At 55.0% G+C, this 8662-nt stretch overlaps 1 protein-coding gene across 1 annotated transcript; it reads right to left on the bottom strand.

Annotated features, from left to right (window-relative positions):
* Nucleotides 1–3627: 3627 nt before the first annotated feature.
* Nucleotides 3628–7824, bottom strand: NPM3 (nucleophosmin/nucleoplasmin 3). Its single transcript, XM_008490411.2, has 6 exons — nt 7736–7824; nt 5982–6067; nt 5206–5325; nt 4862–4955; nt 4344–4463; nt 3628–4221 (listed from the first exon to the last, which is right to left on the bottom strand). Exons 1-5 carry the CDS (start codon nt 7767–7769, stop codon nt 4375–4377), a joined length of 423 nt encoding a protein of 140 aa, XP_008488633.1. The 5' UTR covers nt 7770–7824; the 3' UTR covers nt 3628–4221; nt 4344–4374.
* Between the last annotated feature and the right edge of the window lie 838 nt (nt 7825–8662).

Below are 8662 nucleotides of genomic sequence, written 5' to 3'. Positions count from 1 at the left end.
TACCTCAGCTTTGCCAGGGACAGCTCTGTGCTTTAGAGTGCCAGTAGCTCCCTGAGGCAACAGCAGAGGCACCACTGCCTGGCAGGGTCAGCACAGTCAGCTAACACTGCAGAGAACAGGGCACTCATCACACCCACTGCCACCCTGGTCCTTGCTGGGGGGTCGCACTGCTGGCCCTTTTCCTAGCTTCTGTTGCCACCAAGGTGCCAGGCACCCCATGGCCCTCCGTCCCACCTTGCAGAGCTGCTGCACCCTGGGATAACAGAGGATGCTGCATCTCTAGGGGTGCCCCACCGGCTTTCTCCCAAGCCCAGGCATCCAAGGCTCAGAGAAAAGCAGTATTATCCCAGTTTAGTATGGGAACCAGCAACAGAGAGCTCGTGGAGCAGGGAACCAGCCCCACCTACAGCACGGTTACAGCTGTGCCTCTCAGCTGCCCTGGGGTCGAGTTCTCAAGCCAAAGAGAACTGAAACCCAGCAAAAAAACTGTTGAAGCAGACCAGCTCGGGGCATCACAAGGAAAATTGCTACCTAGCCATGCTCAGCAGAGCAGCCCCCCATCCTGCTCCTCCAGCCTTATAAAAGCAACTCAAACCTGATCTCTGAAACCAGAGCGTCCTCTGGGAGCCACCACCTTGCTCCAGCCACCCATCTGGAGGTAGACAGCCAAGCCCCAGCCCAACAGGACTGCACATGAGCCATACCCTGCAGTAAGAAGTCCAAGTCCCTCACCAAGCATAGCAGGCCAGTTTGGGAGGGCAATGGAGACCATGGCAGTGTGGTTGCCTGACCATAGTGCTCATGCACCTCCACATGTAGCCATGCTATGGCCATCTTTCTCCGCTGCATGGCTCAGCCAGGTTCAGAGTTTCCCAGCTTTGCCAGAGTGAGGAGGGATCCATCCCCAGCAATGTCTGCATGCGGAGTGCTGAAATGCAGCAGACAGGAGGGATATTCAGAAGAAACAACCTTTAAGATCAACCCCAGAGTCATCACCTGGGTTAGGATACAATTTGGATCCCTGGGTACCAGTATCTCCACCAATCCATGTGAGAGCAACAGCCTCCACACCTTTACATGCATCTCTAGAGTGAAGAGGCCACATGGGTACAAAGACACACACCAACTTAATTTCTCAAACACACACACACACTCTGCAGAACAAGGCACCCTCATCATCTGGAGCCCCACGCTTCACTCCCCACTCACAGAGAGCCTCCTGCCCCTCACTGCCTCTGAGCACCCCCCCGCCTGGCCATGCTCGAGCTCACCTGCTCTTAGACAGGTCTGTTTGTTTGCCCAAGGTATTTGCAGCCGGGGGCACCTGCTTTGATACCATCAGCTCTTCGAAGGAAGCTGCTCACCTAGCGTGACCCCTGTAATCCCATCCTTCCCCATTAAACGCTGTGTGTGAGCGCATCCCCCCTTCCAGCCACCTGCCATCTCAGCATTTATCTCCCTCTCCCCAGGCTGAAGGCATCAAGGCTGTGACACTGCTTGGAAGGGAGGGAGCAAACCTCCTCAAGTCACTTAGAAAGGGGCCTGGGGGTTCTAACACCCCCTACGGTCCCTCTGTTGCCCAGTCTGGGCTTGGGGTGTTCCCCTGCACTAGCAAGGGGACCAGGTAACACTTGCAGCAAGGCCTTGAGATGGGCTGGTTTTGCAGAGGGGTAGACAAGCTTTGTTTCCTCAAGCCTCCTCCACGATGCCATCTTTGTCATCTGGCAGGATCTTGCCACAGCCCATTGTCCCAGATATCTGGACACCCCTAAGGTAAGCAGCATCCTGAAAGGGCCTCCTCCTACACCCTTTAAGAGGTCAAATATTCCTTATCATCAGCCAGTACTGCTCCTCCCACCTCACACTGAGCAGTCATACCACCAAGGCCACGCTGTGCCCACTCCTTCCCTTCACCACCCCCACTGGGGGCTGAACCAGCATCCTCCCCCAGCCCAACCTTCTAGGAGCACCTTGTTAAAAATCATCTACTGACTCTTGTTTCCTCTAGCCAAGCTGCTACTCCACAGAGACCAAGCAGGACAAAAGTCTGACAGATAAATGAGCGCCGACCCCTTCCATGTGCACACTGACAGGGACATATACAAGGTGCTGTGTGTCAGCCCTAGTAGGGGCTGGGCACCACCCTGGCACAACCACAGCTCTTGTTCACTGCCCTTAGCTCCCCTCCCACTTCACCAGCGCAGGGCACCAGTGGGATGTGCCATGCCAAAACTTCTCAAACACACAACCTGCCTTTGGGGAAGATGCTCCAGCACCTCTTCATTCAGCAAGGCTGCTGGATTGCACAAACTTCCAAAGGGCAATGAGATTTGCTGGGAGAACTCATGGTCCTTGTGGGCATGGACACAGACTGCCAGACCAGGGCATCCTATCGCCCAGAGATGGAAGGAGGGAGATCCCTTGGGATATGACACCTCCCAGCCTGCACTCATACTCCTTCCGAGGCCAAACCCAAGCACGCTGCACCATGCAGGGACCTGAAGCAGTGCTGGGTGCCCTTTGCATCCCAGGATGCCCAGACCCGGAGAGTTTAGCCATTCCCTGCTGCGGGCATGGGCCTGGCAGGGACCGGCAGGCAGGCAGGCAGGGAGAAGCAAGCAGAGAGGCCGGGGGCTGTCAGGACCCCGGCCCGGCCACGGCGCTGCCCGCCTGCCACCTAGTGGTCCTCGCCAGCCCCTCCGCATCTCCCAGACCCCCGGCATCCTCCCCCCGCGCTGCTGCGGGGCGCCATGAACAAGCTGGGGGGGGTGTCATCTCGCCCAGACCCGGATTTTCTCTGTTGACATTCGCCCATGCCATGGGCTTTGGATGCCAACAGTCCTTTCCCCCTGTGCTGCAAGGGGAATCAAAGCCCCCCCTTGTGCTGGCCAAGGGTTACTTGAGGCCAGAAGGAAACAGTAAAGGTGGAGTGTAGCTACACAGATCCCAGAGGAGGAAAGCAGCTCCACTTACAACCTAACATGGAAGAGGGACTGAGTAACCACTCTGGAGTACTTCCTACTGGAGTCCACAAAACCAAGAAACCAGGGATGGAATATTGGATACAGCACCAGAGAAAATGTAAGGACATGACCACCCCCATGGGTGAGAAGTGCCACCTGACTGAACCACAGAAAGGATGAAGCTTTCTCCAGGTACCCAGGCACCAGGGAACATGACTTCCCAACAAAGGTAGGAGCTCCAATCTTTCCCACACCCTGCAGGTGCTGGTGTTTCACCCCTCCACAGGATGTTGCTGGGCTATGAAGACACAAACAAGAACCTTGTGACAGTGCCCAGCACCAGGGAAAACGGGGCACAAACCACAGGGGTGTTGCTAACAACTGAGTTACCTTTGGGAGTGCACATGGAGCTGGGTGCCTGCCCCATACTGCTGCCTGCAACTCTGACCCTTCCCTCAGTAGCCCGGATGCAGTGCTGAGTTGGCTCAGGGGGCACAAGTGTGCAAAGATCACAAGGGAGAGAGAGGAGCCCCCAGGTCCCTCCTGGGAGCTCCACAGCATGACCAAAGGAAACAAGTGCCAGGGACTAGATTAGAAGGAACATCTCCTAATGAATTACATGTGGGAGGAACGTGTCATCCAGCAATGACTCCCCCTCCAGACCTGATGCCTGAGACTTTTATTCAGTGTAAAAACAGTTCTTTACAAAGCAGAGTAACACAGAACCTCCAACCAAACCACTGATAGGCTGTGAGTTCCCACCCCACCATAACTGCTGTTGAGGATGCAGCCTGGACCCCGGTTTTACACTTCCAAGTGTACAAAAATTATCAAATTGTGAGTAAAGAAAAGCAAACACACTAAAATCAGTGAAAGTGCCTGTCCCACCGCTGGTTTTACACCCATCTGTTGGGGAAGGGGCTGGAACTACGTATTTCAGAGCCAAGGAGAGGGGGTGCAGAGACAAGAGGCCCAGAACAGCAGAAAGGCACAGGGCAAGGATCACCTCCTCCATCCCTGACTCCCAGTGCAGGGATGGGGGAGAAGGGATATACCAGTAGCATCCATCCAGTTTTGGAATCAGCCTCCTAGGGCTGTGGGAAAGGAGACACCCCAGTGCTGGGAGCAGCCCCTGCTCCCCAAAAAGTTACCACAGAAAAAAGTTATTAAAAAATAAAAACAAATCAGCAAACGCTGGGGTCCTGGCAAGACGTGTCCGAGGTAAAAGTCATCCAAGGAGAGAAGTCCTAGTGAGTACCTAAAGGAAAAACCAGACTGAGACCAGCAGCCTCCTACAGCAGAACAGCTTCCACCCTTGATTGCCACACCAGCATCATAGCCCTCCCTGAACCCTTTCTTAAAGGATGCTCAACCCCTTACCTTGGCCAGAGAGAAGTTACTGCTTCCTTCTCTACTTCTTGGCTGGCATGATAGGAGCAAGCTCATCCTCATCCTCAGACAAGTCATCTTCATCCTCAAAGGAAGCATCTTCCCTGTGCACTGGGACACACAAATAACTCTGTTACACACCAATGTATGTCTCTCACACCTGAGACCAAAGACACACCAAGACCAGAGCTGCCCAAGGAATACTGAAACAGTTTCAACAGCAGCTGGTGGGCAGGTGGATGGAGGTCTCAGAGGGGAATGGTGGCAGCCAGCCATGGGGAAAAGTGACAACATGGATTATCCAGATGCCTTTTTCCATGTAAAGCTTTAAGGCAGGGAAGGAATCCCTACACCGAGATGGCCCCGGGGGAACAAGCACTAAGGACACATGGAGCAGCAACACCAACTGTAAGTCCTAGGGGGTCCCTGACCAATGTCTGTGCTGGGGGGAAGCCCCTCCACATCCCTTGTTCCTTCCAAGCCTTTCCCCAATGCACACAAGTCCTTACTGATCTGGTGCCAGCCAGCAAGGTGTACTGGGCCAGAGCCTGCTGCCAGGCGGAAGGTCACAGGAGGCTGCAGTTTGAAGTTGTCTAGACTGAGCTGGAAAGGAACAGAGATGGAGTTGAGTTAGTGGCAAAGGCAAAAAGCAGAATGTCCTGCTGTTCCCAGCACTGCATCTGGCACAGCTAAATGTCCTTCTGGGGGCATCTGAAGCCAGGCCAAGGCTACCCAGGACATTGCCCCTTGAGCTGCAGGCCATCTCATGGTCAGATGAAAAGTCTTCAAACATCCTGAGATAAACCAGTTCCCTGCAGCCACCTCTACCTGAGCCTTTATAACAACCTCTCACCAAGGGCTGGCATGATAACTTCAGGTTTGCCACAGGCACAGCGATCTCTTCGTTCTCATGGTTTCGTCCAACAACCTCCACCACATTACACTCATCCTTGGCACCATCCGTCAGGCAGACCTGTGTTGAAGCAGAGACTGTGAATACCTGTCCTCTCAGAGGACACAGCAGGGACACCAAGGGCTCTCCACAGGACAAGTGACCCACAACAATGCTACCAGCCCAGCTGCCATGCAAAGTGTGAGGGTGCTGCTCCACAAAACAGGGACAGGACAGAGAACTCCTGCAGTGATTGCCCCCTTAATGCCTACAGAGGAGCAATATGTCTTTCCCAGATGAGATAAATGTTCCTGCAAACATCTCATGAAATGGAACCTGGGCTGCATTTTCTGCTGAGCTGATCTGTCCTGGCAGGTTCTGTGTTCCCATGCAGAATGTGACCCTCAAGGAAAGCCAAGAATGAAGCCCTGCACCTGCCTGGGCTTGAAGACCAACAAACCAGAGACTCAGCTGGTGAGAAGGGCATATTAAATAGAAGGAAAAAATATTTTTCCTTCACCCCAGTGTGTCTGCAGTATTTCTCTGATGAGCAGTCTCCTGATGTCAAGCACCTCCACAAACACAACAGACTTGAGAACAGCTAGAGCACAGATTGCAGCCAAGGGAATCTCCTGCTCTGGCATGGCCAAAGAAGAGAATGAGTCTGGGAAGGCAGAAGGTAAGGCTTTAGGCCACCAGGGGAGAGCACAAGCACAGCTAATTCTCATTTCACTTACCAAGGATAGGGCCAAAATGTGTTCAGAGTCATCGTCCTTGTCCACCTGAAATGTGTAGGATTTGGTACAGGCAGTCAACTCACAGCCTGAAAAGAGGAGATCAGAAAAGCTGCTGCCATTATGCAGCCACAAGCACCATACGCAACTGGATACCAGGAGCAGCTTCAGGCCAGGGCACCCTGTGCTCCAGGAGAAAGTGTCCCTAAGAATTATGCACCTGGCTCAGCACTATAGAGGGACAAAACCTGGTGTCCCCAGACTGGGATGCTGTGATGCAGTGCACCTCTGCCAAGGCCCATCCCCTGCAGTGATCAGCACAGCTTTGGACAACAGGAAACGGACAGGAAGGCAGCTCTACTTTCCCCAGCACCAGGGAAATGTTTGCTCTGGTGAGTGTAGAGGCAAAGACAAGGAGAAGGATGGAAGGGAAAGGATGCCAGGCCAGGTAGCAGGAGTCCCTTAAGAAATTTTATTACATGCTTCTCCAAACACAAAAACAAGAGATGTGCAAAATTATTTCTTCAGGTCTTTAGATCAGGATCCAGCCGACCAGAGGGAGGAAAGAAAGGCGGAGGAGCCTGGACGTGTTGCTTATTGCAGCATGATTCACCAATGTGAAGCAGATTGGAAAAACACAGACCTGAGCCCTGCATACCAGAGCCGGCATTTGCAACAGAGAGACAGAAGATTCGGCCTCAGCGAACACAGCCCAGGGAAGGATCTGTCTCTTCTTAGCCGTGCGTATGCACTCAGCTCCCCAGAACAAGGACAGAAATCCAGACGCGTAAGAGGCCCGGGGGTGGGCTGCCGCTCCTCTCCGCTCCCCTCTCTCCGGCTCAAGTGCACGTCCGCACGTTTGTGAGCAGCGCAGGGCCATGTGTTGCGGGGATTTAACATCCCGGGTGACACTCATCACCCGCCGCCCCAGGGAGGAGGGACAGGGCTCTGCCGCCCGAGAAGCACACACGTCACGGTGACGTAGGAGCGCCGGGATTAACCGGATGAGCGGGAGAGGCCGGCGGGACTTGGGGTGCCTCCTGCAGCGCCCTCTCCCACCCCCCGCCCCCTCCCTCCCATTACTGCCAATCCTTTTGTCTGCACCCACAAGAACCTCGAGACCCCACGTGGCTCCCCCCAGACTGCTCCAGGACCCCCATCACGTCCCCACTCCGTCCCCGGCCCAGCCAAACTCGAGTCCCTTTGCCCCGGCCACCACTCCCCAAATTCTAGATGATTTGGGCTCTCGCTATTCGCCCTTACCGCATGCCCCCGGCACCCACGTGTCCCTCCCCAATGTTCACCCCTCCCCCCCCCCCAAGACACGCATGTCTGTTACCCCCCAAGGCCCAGCAGTGCCCTCCACGTGTCTCTCTTGCCCCACCCCCCCTGTGTCTCTGCTGCCCCGAGGTCTCCTTTGCCCCCCACCCCACTGTGTCCCATTTCCCCCACCCTCCCCTCCCCATCTCTCTTCTCCCCCACGTGTTTTTCCTGCCTCCCCGTTACTCCCTGAAGGCTCTCTCCAACTCTCTCCTGACATTTATTGCCCGCACGTCTCTCCTACCCACCCACGTGTCACTCTACCCCCTCCCAGTAATCCCATTCCGCTGCTCCTCTCTCCCACCCACTCCACTCCGTGTCTCTCCTGTCCCAGTCTATTACCCCCTCCCCCGCGTGTCTCCTCCCGTCCCATCTATTACACCGTACACGTCTCTTTTGCTCCCCATCCCCGTCCTGTGCCCCCCGGTACCGCTCACCGAAGAGGACGCTCTCCGGTCCGTGCGGCTCCATGAGGCTGCAGGGCGACGCTGGCAGATGAGTGGAGCGGGGCGGGCCGTGCCGAGCGGGGCGGGATGGGCCGAACGAGGCGGGCCGACCCGCGCCATGCCCGCCCCCGCTCCCCGTTGGGGGTGACCAAACCAAAAGGCCCCACAGAATCGCTCCGCAGCCTGCCAAGGAGGACTCCCTTGGCGTCAACAAGGTCCTTTCTGGAAGGGTGGCTGTGTGGGGAGGGGGAGTACCTGCTGGAATGCCGAATTTATAGTATTTGATTTCCTGGCAGTAAAAGGGGAAAGGTTATTACCACAGCAGGGTCCTAATGAGTTTTCCTGGTAAGTGGCCCCTTCCATCAGAAGATTTTTCTGAGGGATAGGCATGAGGAACAGTAGACAGGGTCTTAAGTTGTTTGAGGATTCTGAACAGCCCCAAAGCCACCCAGGAGATGAAAGAGACATCACCACATTATTTAAACTGGAGGTCTCCTGCTCACCCCGGTGCCTTCACCACACGCCAGCACTGGACAATACATTTACTGACCACACCACCAGCTGTGGAAACACCACAATGGAAAAACAGCCCCTACTACCACATGTCCACTTATTGCCCCTCTCATGGACATCATCATAGCTCCCGGGCACCAGCCTTCTGAGCACCTGGGAGAATACTTGGGGCACCAAAAGGATCAGAACAGGCAGAGCTGAGGACATAAAGTGAGGTAGCAGAGGGGATGGAGACAGGGGCACAACAGGAGGGACCTGCTCATGGCTATCCCTTTAAGCATGGGCAATGACAAGAGCACCGTGATCTGTCACCAGAGACTGCGGTACTTTGAACACAGAAGGCAAGATCCCGTTCCAAAAATATGTGGTGATGGCCAGACCAGCCTTTCAAAGCAGAAAGGGCAG

This window comes from Calypte anna, chromosome 6 (genome assembly GCF_003957555.1).
Source record: "Calypte anna isolate BGI_N300 chromosome 6, bCalAnn1_v1.p, whole genome shotgun sequence".
In the NCBI taxonomy this organism is placed as follows: Eukaryota; Metazoa; Chordata; class Aves; order Apodiformes; family Trochilidae; genus Calypte; species Calypte anna.
This window is presented reverse-complemented; position numbering and strand designations above follow the sequence as displayed.

Bases quoted from the DNA above. Each gene is read 5' to 3' on its own strand.
- NPM3 (XM_008490411.2), bottom strand. From the start codon at position 7,769: ATGGAGCCGCACGGACCGGAGAGCGTCCTCTTCG. The intron at 5,326-5,981 runs GTAAGTGAAATG...GCTTCAACACAG, and splicing joins ACATTTTGGCCCTATCCTTG to GTCTGCCTGACGGATGGTGC. The intron at 4,956-5,205 runs GTGAGAGGTTGT...GTTCCTTTCCAG, and splicing joins AGTTATCATGCCAGCCCTTG to CTCAGTCTAGACAACTTCAA.